Genomic DNA, 14710 nt, shown 5'->3' with positions numbered 1-14710 from the left:
CATGGGGTATGTGGTTGTGCACCATTCTAATTGGCTTTTGTGAATTGAGGAGGAGAAGGAGTCTGCTGCAGTGGAAATTTTGCATGCTTTGCAAACACTGACCTTTCCTCTCTCTTCCTGTTTCTTCCCTCCCGCCTCCCCCAATGTGTAATTAGGTCCATGATACAGATTGGCACTAATTAAAGTGTCAAAAGGGCATGAATAGTTGCTTATTTTATCTCCTTGAATTAAAAACCATTAAAAATCAATTTGAGGGCATGTTGAAGGAGGCTTGTTATTAGAGTAAATTAACATAATGAATTTAAGACTGTCTTCTAAGGGTTGGTTAATGTTTAAAAAGTGAACTCTATACCTAAACCAAAAAAACCCGGCTGTTTTGCTATGAATTTAAGTAATTCCATACATACTTGGTTTAATGACACAGAGTAACTGCTTGATTAGCTTGGGTTTTGCTGTTACAACTCCTCTGTCTTCTGGAAGAATAACTTTCTCCTTTTCAGTCATACAAGTGACTACTGATTTCAGGTGTTGCTTAAAATCTTACCAGCTTGACAAATGAAAGGATAGATCTGGGACCATCTTCTCAGAACCAAACATGTCGGATGCAATGTGCTCATCTGGTATAAGATTTCATAATTCACACTCTTCAAGGTAGTGTTTTATTTGTCAACTTTACAGTCTTAATTCTTAGGGACTGTTTTTCAAATAATTCATAAGCTGAGAGCTTTCTTCAGTCAGTAATTGTGAAGTAAATATTATCCAGTACTTAAAGTTGCTGTGTTTTTTCAAGGAATGTAATGAATAAAATTAGCTGATGAGAAGAATAATTAAGTGAGAAAGGATTAGTGTATCTTTGTGTAACATCTTAAACAGCTTTTAATGGTAAGTTTTATGATAAAACATATGAGGCTTCTGCTGTGGCAGTATTTGACAGTTGTTTATTTCAGCAGTGATATTCATATTTACAGAAAAGAGGGACAGTACCGTTTGGAGACAGAGCTCCTGTATCCTGCGACTAGGGCAAGGTGAGCCAACTCGGAGTCATGCAGAGCACATCTGAGCTTTGGAATGGAATAATAAGTCAAATTCAGTATTTGCAATTGTGTTATGAGCACAGGAGAGATGCTTCAAAGGAACAGAAAAGGAACAGATGTCTTGATCCTTTTAATAAGGCTCCTTCTGGATTATGTAATTTTTTTACATCCTGCACATTTCTTTTCTGGAGACAAGAGTCAGAAAGCAAATATACTGATTTTAATTGGTGCTGTTCCTTTGGTATTAATTGGTGATGAGAAGGCACTGGGTCAGCAGCCATGGTAACTTGCTGTTAGTGCACCCATTCGTGCTCTGGGATTGAAGATGGCCACTAATTCTCTATTTGCCAATCTATCCCCACTTTGCTTGTGTGACTTGGATGCTCAGTAGTACGTAGACTTTGAAAGCAAAGATGACTGTTTGTGTTGTGATAAACTAATAAATGTTAAAGGACTGGATTTTCTTTTACTCTTTGTGGGTTTTTTATTTGCTTGTCAAATGGAATTTTTATTTTAGACACAAAGAAAATGAGCAGCTACCAAGAAAGGATGTGGGAGTTCACTGTGCAGCTGACTTAGTAATGCATGGATTTAGCAAAACCCCGAATCTGCTTCAAAAATAGGAACAAATGGTCAAAAATGGACATACAAAATCGGAGCAATAACTAATTTTCATCACCTCTGACCTGTTACAGTAGAGTTTTGTTATGGGGAGCGTATGATATAAATTAGCATTCAAACAAGTTGAAGCTGATGTACTTTCAGTCAAATTCTTCCTAATTTATGATTTGACAAATCAATATTTATCCCTTTGTGATATGAAGTTCAGTTCCCTGAACTTTTCAACTCCTGAAATGTCTGCATCCTGCAGTTTTAGTGCACTAGCCTGGGTGCCAAGAAAGTAGAAGCAGCTAGTATCCCACGCTATTCTACATGCATGAATCAAGAGCTTCATGACCTGCTGAGACAGCAGCCTTCTTAACCTCGCTAAATATTTAAGAAGTATGAAGTCCTATCTGTGTGATTTTGCAGAGAAATTTGAAAGTGAAAATCAACACAAGTCGTAGGCCAGTTGGGAAATAACACCCCCCTGTTGTTAACAGCACAGTTTTAGGAGCTGCAGCAGGATGCGTTGGGAGAGGAATTGCTACTTTGATTTCATTTGCAACCTTGTGGAACTGTTCGGTGCTGGAGCTTGACCTTTTTGGAGATCTGCATCTGTTTGGTGCCATTAGCAGTGGGTTGCTCTAAACAGGCTGTAGCACTAATCACCTTGCTCACCATAGCCAACTGCAAATTCAGCGGTCACCAGCATAACACAAATTGTGCTTTCAAGCTGAGGGGAGTTTATGATGGATACCTGATCAAACATGGAAAGCATGTAAGTTGGTATATTGGAAAGGGTTTTTTTTGATGTCTCTCTGTGTTGTAAAATAGGAATATTTATGTGGGTGGCCTTGCTTTTGGTTTTGAATTTTGGTGGCGTGTGTGGTTTTTTTTTTTTTGTAAGTCTTTTTCAAGCTTCTAAATACCCATGCTGTGAGGACAGTTTCCATGCAGAGGTCAGTGTCTGGTGAATTGTGCAGCTATTAACTTTAGGGGACTGTCAGCTTTTGGATTTAGTCAAGTGATGTTTAACAAAACCCCAAATTTCCTGAAAGCTGGGGACCAGTATCAGTAGCGATTCATGGTTTTATCACAGTCTTATCAAAGTCACAATTCTATTTGCATTGTACTTGGGAATACAGATGGGAAAAGCTAACTGGGAATGATGAGGAAGACTCTGGGGCTGATAGATTAAACATGTAGTGTAGTCTCGGGGTGAGGCCAAGTATCTTCAGTGACTGCACAGGAGAAAACGGGGCAGAATTCACTGGAGGGCAGCATTCCTCTGGCTGCTCTCACACTCCTTAGTTGTGTAAAACAAAACAATCTGCAAATTTAAGAAATCCCTGCTTCGTGTAAATGGAAGAGTAAAAAATGCTTCCTTAATTAGTAACATACATGTGTATCAGGATGTTATCTTTATTAAAATTTAACAGTACACCAAGAAAATATCTAAGAGAAGAGAATTAAAAAGAAATGGGAAAAAGACCTATAGAAACACTAACTTGGAGTTGGTGTAACATAATGATCAGGTGTTAGTAACATCATTGTTGAGAATATTCTGTTCTGTTTTTCCTGCCCAGTGAAACATTTAAATAGAAGGTGCCTCTGACTTTTTGGTTGTTTTTTTTTTCCTTATGATATGTAGGTAAGTCAGAAGTGTCAGACTGAGATATCTGTAGCTAAATCTAGTGAGACTAAATAAAAGACGCTGGCTCCAGTCTTGAACTGTGTGACTGGCAAGGCTGTTTCTGCTGCAGATGCTGCCTCTAGCTCGGTCCTCGGTGGAGGCTGTATCTGCTGCCGGGGGTGTGGGGAGCACCGGTGGGCCGCATCTCTGCGGTGGTAAGGGCCCGTTGTTTAAGTACCGCTTTGAGTGACGAGTTCAATGTTTTTGACATACGGGCTCTTTTTGCTCTGTTTGATGGCTGTGTCAGTGTTATTTCTGGATTGTACCTCTAAAGAGCCATAAGTCATTGTTGCAAATGTGGTTCATAGTAGATGAAGTGGTTTGTGTTTTATGTTCCACTAAAAACTGGCAGCAGGGTCAGACAGTTTTACCAGAAGAGGTAAATTATATGCTTTCATAGCTCAGAGAGACAGAGAATGATCATGCCATATACATTTTTGTGGTTAATGTCCACTTTGGGGATAAAATTAATTTTTCATGCATGTTTTGAGGAGGCAGAGTTGAAACTCTTAGCATTTTAATGTCATTGGGGGATTGTTTCAGCCTCTAGCTATGTTAAGTGGGACTAATAATTTTAGCTAATCAGTGTCTAACAACTTCTGAAAAATGGAAACTAGTTTAGGAGTGATGTAAAGAGAAGTTTTCCACATTAGTGGAATGTTAGGCAAATGCTAATGATCTTAGTACATTTTCCACTTGTGTTTGGAGAGAGGGTCTCTTAAGGTCACCACAAAAAGTTAATAGTAATGACTACCACTCTAAAACAAATGGCAAAAGCCTGTGAACATCTCTAAATTTCAAAGCAGGGATACAGATGTCATGTGAAACATTAACCACTGAGTTTCTTTGATTTTTCTTTTATATTACATTTTTGTTTAAGGAATATTACAGAAGGTAACTTTGCAGCTGGAAGTAAATCTAGAATAACTAGTGAAGCTGTGGAATTGTGTGCTGCCACTTAGTGAGTCTTTTACCAGGAAGTTTTATCCACCTGAGACAACCTTGGCATCAAGAAGCCTTCAGATCTCCACATGCCATTGTCATGGGCAAAACTTCTAAAAGGCAGTAGCTCTTATTGTTATCAGTACATTTTTTAAGGATGCTCATGAATTTTATAGATGTCCCGTTGCTGGGCCAAGTCTAACCTTGGTGTGTCACGTGAATCCATTCTTTTACTTTTTCCTCTAAAAGATTCTTTCATTTATGTTACTCCTGGGGCTGATCTGTTTCTAAGAATCATTCTTCTTCTTCTTCTTCAAAAAAAAAAATTGACACAGGACTAAGAGCTTCAGAAAGAAAAGGTAGAAGAGACCATATGTGTTCTGTAGTCTGGTTGCTCCTCTTTTAGAAACTCTGGGTCTCTAAATCCAGCTCAAACTTTGGGAAGGGCCCTTCTAGTTACACTAGAATTACAAAGCTAGAAAAACTTGCCATGGGTCGCTCAGTAACTCAGTTCTATAGTTGCTTGTATTGTTAGCTGTTCATTCACAGCCTCTGTGATACTGTCTTGAGGTTATTCCTCCTGTGAGTTTCATTTGAGATTGGTCTTCTTAAATGCTCCTTTAACCATGGAATATATTGTTGACCTCAAAACCCATTGCTTTTTCTCATCTGCTATATAATAATTGTATAAACAGGTAATTACTTGTTTACATCATAAGAGCAAATAATTGGTTCTTAATCAAACAATCAGGCCATTTAGCATATCCAGGAAACTGGCTAGGCATCAGGTTCTGCTGTTAACCTTTCAGCTCCAAGACACTTTCATAGGATGAAAATTGGTCTATAACATCCCTTAGAGCCCATTAGTGCTCAAAATGAGGTTTTAGCAAGTATTGGTGTGGTTTTGTGTTTTGGGATGGATGGACATTTCGATTTTTAGTCGGAGAATTAAAAGTGGGGATGATAAATAGCATTAAAAAGGTTTTTTTTTTTTGGTAGGATGTATGAACCTGAGTTTTTTTTATTCTCAAAGTCTAAAAATAATGTACAGTTATGTGGATCGCCGTGCATAATGCAAGGTGCCCTTTGATGCTACTATGCCAGGCTTTTGAAACTTTCTAGTTTCATTCAGCACCAAAATCAGTAACTGGTGTGTTGTGTTTTTTTTTTTTTTCCTGTATGCAAAACCAAGTAGTAGTGTTTTTATGCACCCTTGGTCATGATCTTCCAACGTTGGACTGTCCCGAGGATTTTTGGCCATTGTTTCATCCTTCATGAATCTATTGTAGGTTGCACAAGTTTTTACTAAGTTATTTTAGAGTAAAATAAGCATGGCATTTTTCCCTTCTATAGCTTACCTGACAGTCGGAGGAAGGCAGACAAAATGGCGTTACGTCTTTGTCAGCAAGTCTGTAGGCCTTGCGGTAGCCAGTGCTGTAATGTGATCGTGTTCCAACTGGTGCAGGATGCTTAAATCAACTTTTTTTGGTGGATGAAATAAAAGAAAGCTAGTAAGGACGGTTATATTTTAAGTGGAGTGTATTGATTAAGGAATGCTTTTTCTTGTGTTCGGAACAGGGTTCCAGATTTTGTGAGGGAGAAGCGTTTTGGAAACTGGCTTAAAGACGCACGAGATTGGGCTATATCGAGAAATCGGTACTGGGGAACACCCATCCCTTTGTGGGTCAGTGACGATTTTGAAGAGGTAAGAAAACAAAAGTTTCCAGTTGGAAGAAAAGCCTGTCTATATATGTTGGGTTTTTATTTTGATACTGCTATATCTTTTGGCTTTTGCAGTCTTAAGTTCTATTAGTATGTCTTAAAAGTATATGTATATCTATAATAGGTGATTGTATATGCATATGCGTATGTGCATTTGTGTACCTACAAGTTTTCTTTGCTTTTGCTTGTAAAGTGCAAGCAATTTTTTTTAGTTTTTATATTAGAATTTATCTTATCTTTTCTGGAAGAATTTGCAGTGATGGTAAATCTAATGGAAATAACAAATGCACTGAGAAAATGGCAAGGAAGATATTTTTTTACTCAGTCCTTTCAGCCTGCTTTTGAAGTTCTGATGGTCTGTTGCTTCAAGCCAAATGAATTGTTGAAGGCATAAAAGCAAGTCCTCTATAGTAGAACAGGGAAAATGCGTAGTGCTACAAATGTCAATGTAACAGGCTGTAGAAATGTGAATCTAGTGGAATGATGAAAGTTTATAATGGGAATGCTGGAAGTGAGGGTTTTTTTGAAGTTGGAAGGTACCCTGCAGTCGATAGCGTAAAGCTAGCTGCACATGGGAATACTTTACACAGTTTTGGTGACTGTTTTTTGTAAGTGTAAAACCAGCAAGTTTTAAAACTGTTTCTGAAGATAAAATGTTTTGGGGTTTTTGGTGTTTTGTTTTGGTGTTTTGGGTCTTTTTGTTTGCTTGGGTTTTTTGGTATGTGAGTTAGTTCCATCAGACAGGTATGATAAGTCTTCCTCATGCTGGAAATAGGAGATGGTAATAAATGTTGGGATGGCCATGGAAGGTAAATAGTTGATGGCAGCATCCCAAGCCTTTATTTTTATTTCCCTTGATTTAAAAAAGCTTTACTTTTTGTTTTCGATATGGAAGACCTCAACTAGCAAAATGTGTGCTAGGAAGGTATTTTATTGCCTTAAACTGCACTGTTGCTTAGATGTGCACCATAAAGCTTTTTTAATTTCCTCTTCACTGGAAATCTTGCTGATAGGCAGGGATATATTGGGGGTGTGGAGGAGATACTTAAATCGTAATTGCAAGAAGCATCTAAGAAAGCCTTGACATTTAAATTCTATTTATGTCATGAAAGTGTTTGTAAATTACTGCAAACCAAGTGCTTCTGTCTCTCATATAACAGGTAGTTTAGTTTGAAGACTGACAGTTTATACCTAAAAATTTCAAATAAATGTGTTAAGTCCCTTGTTTGGTTTTTTTAGATAAAGCAAAGGCTTTCAGTTTATGCTAAAGTATTTCAAGACTTCATTCTACAGCTGAAAAAGATTGTGTAAAGGTTGCATTACTCCCACTCCCTGCCTCAAATAATATTTCATTTTCTGTCCAGTCTCCCCATGTCTGTATTCCTGTGTGTACAGATTGTTTTCATTTTTTAGGTTTGATTTGTTTGTTTTTAATAACAGTATGATGTCTAGCTTGGAAGAATGACCTTTCCTTTGAAATTAGCTGCAAATATTCCTCAGGGCTCTGTTTTCTGAATAATGATAGAAATACCCCGATCTATTATTTTTATCCGTAGATGTTATAAGTTTCTGTTTACTCTAGAGTCTGCATGTCATGCTTCAGTAGTCAAGTTCGGCTTCTAGACCATGCTAGATTTCAAGCCAGGGTTTTTTTTAACATTCGCTCTTCTTTTACGCATTTGGGATATAGCTTGAAAACTAAATACCATTGGAACTGATGCAGGACTTAAGGCCTAAGTGACATCTACTCTAATATAGAAGTAACATCCACTTGGAATTTCCTGACTTCAGCTTTACTGCACCATAGTGCTGTGTGAAATTGCAGAGCCTTCTCTTCATGTCTTGCTCTCAAAAGAACACTTTGTCACATGCAATTATGCTGTGCATATTAAATCCTGGAGAAGTAGTAACACTTTCTTATTTAATATACAGTAAGGTGAATTAATTGGTATTAAACTGAATTTTATTACAAATCAGTATCTGGTTTCCCACAGTTTTATTTTAGCTTTTATTTAGTGTTATTTTAGCATAATTATCAGGTAGAAATGCATAATAGAAGTTACATTTTGAAAATTGTATTTATTACCACATTTTTGCTGACAGTTTATCATTTTAAGCTCTCAAATCTCAGTTATTTCCTCAGTGGAGGAACACATCTCATTTGGATTAGATAATAAATTTTTTTAATATAGCACCCAAGTTGATAAAGCAGACATAGGCTAATTTTATAGGACTTGCATACAAATTATAATATTAAATATTCAGTCATGTTACAGAAATTCTCTGATTGTTTCATTGCTTGTCGCTCACATAAACTGTTAACCCTCCACTAGTTCTGGTGCACTTTGTCTTGCATAACAGATTTGGAACGAGAGGACTCGGGCTGTGCTCTCCTGAGGGGTGAGGGGACGTCGTTAGCTCTGTTCTGGGCTGCTTGGGGGCTGCATTAAGAATGTCACTTCTAGCTGACCTTAGCAGTCATTTCTGTGACTGATTACTATGCTGAAGATGCTTTCTGAAGAACCCAGAATGTCTTGCTGATATACTCATGAGCTACGTAGACTTGTGTCTTTGTATGAATACTCCTTATTCTTCAATTATAGGTACTTAACAGAGCTGAAATGACAAACCAATAAAAGCAAATATTTTTATTTAATAGGGACTGCAGAACTGTGTCACAGCAACATTAATGTCCATGAATGCTGCCGGATGGCTTTATTCTTCCTATCTACATGGATAATCCTCGATATATAATGCTAATGTTCATTTCGTTAGAAGTATTTAACCTTGACCTCTGATTTCACATGAGGTGTCTGTGGTGCTCAAGCAGGGTTGAACAGCCCCCAGTCACAGCCTAGTTATTTCAGTCTTTTCTGTTTGCTATTAAATGTTGATGTAGCTGGTTTTGTAGTTGATGTGGATGAAAAATAAAATGGAGGAGGAACTGGCAGGGAGAGGGGCCAGGCTACTAAAGTAGACACTGCTGTTGAAGAAATACCCAAAGCAACACCTTAAATTTGAGAGCATAAACCAGTTTGCTCCTTGCAGAAACGACTGGGTTAGATTTGATTAGCATCTATTATCTGTATTGTTCTCTTTCCTTCAAGTATCTAATGACTTACACTTGGGGCAGAGTAACTCTCATCCTTCTGACCTGGACAGTCACTCATGTTCAGGGTGGTGATAACTGCCTTCCTCTGGTGGTGGTTGGATTTTTCATGTGGATTTGGGGTTATTTCTTCTGTGACCATGTTCTGCTGCGTGCGGTTCTGCAGATGCATCCAATATTCAGTTTTGCTTAAGTATTGAAATGCTTGGTTCGGAAAGCAACAACTAATGGGCAGCTTTTAACCCAGAGCACAGAGTGAAAGTATGTTCAGATATTAAGGTTAGTGGAGATGAAGTAATCGGTGTATCCAAGGGTATTTTTTACACTTGCTGCTATTAAAACCTTCTCTTCTGCCAGCAGTGCTGAGCTAAGCACCTGCTGCTGCTTGCTTGAGCTTGTACGATTGCTTATGGGGCCACACTGTGAATGAGGAACAGATCTGGGTTAAAAATAGTTTGCTGGTAAAGGCCCATTTTTAACTGGGATCAATCCCCTGGTGTGGTTTGCTATGCAAACTGCAGGCTGTTGTACTGGAGTATTGTAATAATTGTAACACTTTGCTTCCTATAGAAAAAATAAGACAGGTAAGTAATGAAAAAATTAGATTTCAAGAGTACTTTAAGAAGAAAAGATAGTGATTAGTAATGCACATCTGCAGTTGAATTAGGCTAGGAAAATCATGGCTTAAAACCCAGATCAGACTAACTTTCTATTTTCAGTGTAATTCATGACAGTTTTTTGGAATTAAATACGCCAGAAACCTTTTTGTTAGTCACAATTTCTGTGTGTATACATATGCATATCTTTAAGACTAACTATAGAAATTGGGCAGTACTCTGACTTACTGTATCCTAAGAGCAACTTCAGAAGTTCTGTTATGTGAAAAACATCTAGTCTACTTACAGCTTCTTTATGTTGATACATTTAACTCCTTCCCTGTCAGATCTGTGAAAAAACAGTTTTCTCCATGGCAATTCTGAAGTGGACTGATAGCATGTGGGACTGGATCTCCAAAATCCAGAGCTGTACTGCAGCCAGTAGCTTGTGAGTCCTGCCAGTTGAGAGAGGGCACAGGGCTCTGGGAGGGTTAAACTTGATTACAATGTAAAGCAAAGAAAGCGTTGCTTGTCTCTTTCTCTCCTACATACAGTTTTTCAGAATAATTTTTCATCAACATTTCATGACATTGATGCAAGTCTGTTCCTGAAGCTTTTTGCTTTTCTTTGATAAGTGTGTTGACACAAAACCAAGAAAATCTGTACCTTTCTTAATAGCCCCTTTGTTAGCTGTGATGCCTTTTTTCTTTTCAAATACGATGCCGTTCATACAAACAGTTTAGTGTACCCGGGATGGAACACTTACACTCAGTTAAGAGCAATTTAGCTGCTTACCTTAACTACAGAAGAGGAACCTGGGTTCTGAAACTCCTGTTTGTGCAAAAGTCAGGATCACTGAATTTTCAGCAGCGATTTTGTTGTGGGTTGTTAAGGTTTTGTTTTTTCTTTTTCAAACAACATTAACACCACCTTTTTTGATATCTGACGACATGCTTGTTCTTCAGAGTCTCCTCTGATGTATTCTGATACGGATTGTATTACATCAAGGCAGTGGTCTCACATAATTTACTGCTTTTTGTACAAAATTTTTGTTAGCTTTTCAGTTATATCAGCTATTTTAGAAGATACTGACTGACCTACGAGTCTCCTGTTTAATGTTAAAAAACAAAAAAGCTACTGTGTGCAAATAATTGACTAAATTTCTTGATTGTCTCTTACAGGTAGTTTGTATTGGTTCAATGGCAGAATTGGAAGAGCTGTCTGGAGTGAAAGTCACGGATCTTCATCGAGAAAGGTCAGTCACAGAGGCTGTGAACTAGTTACTAAAAATAGTTGAACAGACATAAAAATACTGGTTTTCTTTGCCTTAACCCCAGGAAACAGATTTAGGGAAAATAGAAAAGTGGTAGGAAGTTTTGTAGTTAACTTGTATAGGTTTTCCTTTCTGCTGTCTTGGACACTGTTAATGCAAAAAAATATATTTCTAAAATAGTTTTAAATTGTAAAAATTATCAAAGGAAATGCTGACTTTTGTGAAGAATCATTAAAATTAAGCCCAAAGCTCCTGTCATACCTAATGTCTAGCTTAAAGTTAGTGTTTTGGGCTGAATCTTCTTTTTGTTTAGAATTTGTCTATCTTTCTTTTCCCATAGTATTGATCACTTAACTATCCCTTCACGTTGTGGCAAGGGCTTACTGCACCGAGTCCCTGAAGTTTTTGATTGCTGGTTTGAGAGCGGAAGCATGCCTTATGCACAAGTCCATTATCCATTTGAAAACAAGAAAGAACTCGAAGATGCTTTCCCTGCTGACTTCATTGCTGAAGGCATTGACCAAACCAGAGGATGGTAATTTTCTGCTGCTTTATTATGTGATGATATTGCCTTGCATCTATTGCCATGCTGTTACATCTGGATGATCCTTGAATGTTGTATAGATAAGTGTATGATTTCTTTTTTACAGTAAAATTCAAGGTATTCTAAAGCTTGGTGACAAAAAGGTTTCAGAAAGACAGCATGTTAGCGAGCAGTCGTCTTGGCTCTTGTGGAAAATATCGTTAGGTAATAGGGCAGATCTTTGGCCTGGTAAGGAAGAATGTCAGTAGCTGAACTACCATAGAACATGAGTTATCTACTAGAAACAGCAGCAATTGAGTCAGTTGAAATGGAAGCCAGTGTTTTGAGGATTTTAGACCAATGTGTAGGCTAGTAATTTTTGCCCCCTAGATTAAATTGAATTTTGGGCTTTTATGAGTAGGGAGAGAACAAGTCAGACATTATGTTGTGAATATTTTATAGTTTACAAAAATCAAATTTCCTAACTGTAAACTTAATCTGCTTAGTTTATTCCTCTCTGGATAAATGCTTTTCAATCATTGATGAAAATTGTTCTCTGATCTCAGATTTTCTGAGTAATGTTCTCATACATATATGCATACATACATACAGTTTTAGTTTTGGCATTTTTAAGTGTTTATTCTATTTTTGAAGTTCGAGGTTGGCTGTGAAAACTGACAGGTTTTTAAGAGGAATTTTTGTGTTTTCTAGATTAGTGCATTTGACTACGTACCAGTAGAACTCTTCCATCCAGTAACTTGAGGTATTAAACTAAATTCCTCTGGAGCACAGTTGGCACCTCCCTCTGCCGCCTCCTCTACTCCCCCAACAAACCAACCCACTGAAACAATGAAGTAAGAGGTGGGCTTTTGCACATTTGTGAAGCTGAGGGCGAGGTTTATACATACTCTCAAAGCCAGGAGGATTGAGTAAGGAAACATTTGGGCCATGATACTAAATGAGAATAAGATCCATGAATCTAGCAAAAGGTGTCTTTGCTTTGCAACCCCCTACATGTGGTGCAAAAAGCCATCTAGGTCCTCAAAACAGAAGTTACATTTGCAAATTTGGCAGTTAGAGAGGGACCACCTAAGTCTTGCTTAGCGGGACATGGACTCCTCATGGCATACAGAATACTTTTCAGAATATAGCTGCAACTTACCTAGTTAGTGCTATGCATGATGTTTGTAATGGGTCCTCAATGCAGTACTTCACATAGGTCAGCATCAGGGCAACCTGATAAACCTGGTTAGAAGTGGCCTTTTACATATATAGTGACCTATTTTTGTATTTATTTTTCCCAAAATAGGCCATCTGTTTGTGTTGATCTTTAACCTTGCGCTCTCTACAGTTGTGTATCACAGCTTATTAGTCCTGGTGCTTTTCAGTGTTAGTATACAGCTAAATGTTGTTGAGTAGCATGAAGCCCAGCAGTGGAGGGACGCGTTGATCTCATTTGCAGGTTGCTATTTTGGGCTTGCTGTGCTTCAGGCAGCGTTGGATCTGCTGTAGGCAGTGAACCCTGTGTTTCTTCATTTACTTGGTTTTCTTTACTGTTGCGTATAGCATGTGGATACTGTTAATTTGACATGCTGATTTAGGGAATATTAAATGGAATGTTATCTCCTTTATTATATTTAAATAATACCTGTTTCACTTTGAAGGAGTGTGATAGGTTTTGTTTATCTGGGAGAAAACCTGCTTACTCTGCAGTAGCTGTGCTTTGGGGACTGGAGGAGGTTAGTACAGTGTTAGAATGAAGAAGGAATGGAGAAAAATAGCTTGAAAGTTGTAATATTAGTGATCACATGTATTAGTCTTTCTGCAACATTAGTCTTTCTGCAGCATTGTTCATTATACCTACAAAAAGAGAAATAAAGACTTAACTTTCTCTCCTTCTTATTCTTTCTATCTGAAAAAAAATTGTGCAGATGTTCTTGGTGATTTGTTTTTAGAAAATTGATAAATAAAAGAACATGATAAAGAAATATAAAATGTATGCAAAAGGCATGGTCAGAAACTGATTTTCTCCCTGTTACACCTTAAAAAGATAAAAGGGCATTTGTTGTAATTTAGGTGCCAAAAAATGCAAGCAAAAAATTTTGACAACATGTAATCATTCTTACACTGTGCAGGGGAGCTATTGAATTGTAAAAGTTCGACAGAATTAAAAATGGCTTGAGGTTTTTATGTGGATACAAAAATTTATTCCTGGTGGTTACAATTCCAGTAAAAATATAGGAGGAGTGATCAATTTTAGGTTTCAGGGTTTAGCTATTTGAGATTGGGATGTCACAGTGGATTAGTGTGTGTCATATCCTTACTGCAGTTTTTCTTTTAGTGCTGCTCTCCTTTGAAGCATGTGTGGGAGACGTGACAGATGATAAGTCTGATCTCATATGCATCCAGTGAAGCTCTCTAATGCCATTAAAGAATGCATTTGTAATTTTTACACAAGTTGGCCTTTTTTCCTTAGTAAGCTGAACAGTTGAATTAATGAAACAATTCAGAAGATTGGCCCTGGAAAAATAACAGCAGAAGTCCAAGCTGATGCTGATGGTGGCTGTGGTTGTAGACATGCGCCCGCTGTACTTTGTTTGGAGCCCACACGCTTGTGTTGCGTGCTGTAGGCGATGTGCAAATGGAGACTTTCATACCGCACTCTGCAGCAGATTGCTTTTTGTTTTTAACATCAGCATAAGAGCTAATGTAAGCCTTCACGGTACCCAAATCTGTCTCATCTGTTTGTGGGTGGAATATCAAAACGCTTGCCTCAGTCAGGCACGGGGAGCAGGCTGCCCAGGGAAGAGGTTGAGTCGCCATCCCTGGAGGTGTTTAAAGGACATACACACATGGTGCTTAGGGACATGATTTAGTGGTGGACTTGGTGGTGTTAGGTTTATGATTGGGCTCAATCTTAAAGATTTGTTCCAGCCTAAATGACTCTGTGGGTCTATGCTTATACCTTTCCCAGTGCTCGTGCCTGTTCGTGAGCTGGTGCGTTGGTAGCAGCTAGCGTTCTGTGATTTCCCAATGAGCGTTTTTGCTTGGTGAAAGAAAGAAGGAATTAAGATGTGAGATGGTGGGGCTTTCTTGCTAAAAGGTAAAGCTGTCTCAGGTGGTTCTTTAGAAAGGTTCTCATTCTAAAACTGTTAGGCTTTTAGTTACCTTTTCCTAAGTCTTTGGAAAAAATGAGGATATTTTGAAGAGAATAC

General features: G+C 38.0%; 1 protein-coding gene across 2 annotated transcripts in view; it reads left to right on the top strand.

Moving 5' to 3' along the window:
• IARS1 (isoleucyl-tRNA synthetase 1) overlaps positions 1–14710 on the top strand; it is a 112320-nt gene that overhangs the window by 50528 nt on the left and 47082 nt on the right. For both annotated transcript variants that reach the window (XM_040592501.1, XM_040592502.1), the window contains exons 15-17: positions 5851–5977; positions 10881–10954; positions 11313–11507. In XM_040592501.1, the coding sequence (XP_040448435.1) occupies positions 5851–5977; positions 10881–10954; positions 11313–11507 (396 nt within the window). The remainder of the gene's footprint in view (positions 1–5850; positions 5978–10880; positions 10955–11312; positions 11508–14710) is intronic.

The sequence above is a fragment of the Falco naumanni genome, chromosome 4 (genome assembly GCF_017639655.2).
Source record: "Falco naumanni isolate bFalNau1 chromosome 4, bFalNau1.pat, whole genome shotgun sequence".
Lineage (NCBI taxonomy): Eukaryota > Metazoa > Chordata > Aves > Falconiformes > Falconidae > Falco > Falco naumanni.
Note: the sequence above shows the minus strand (reverse complement) of the source record. Positions and strands in the feature narration are given on the sequence as shown.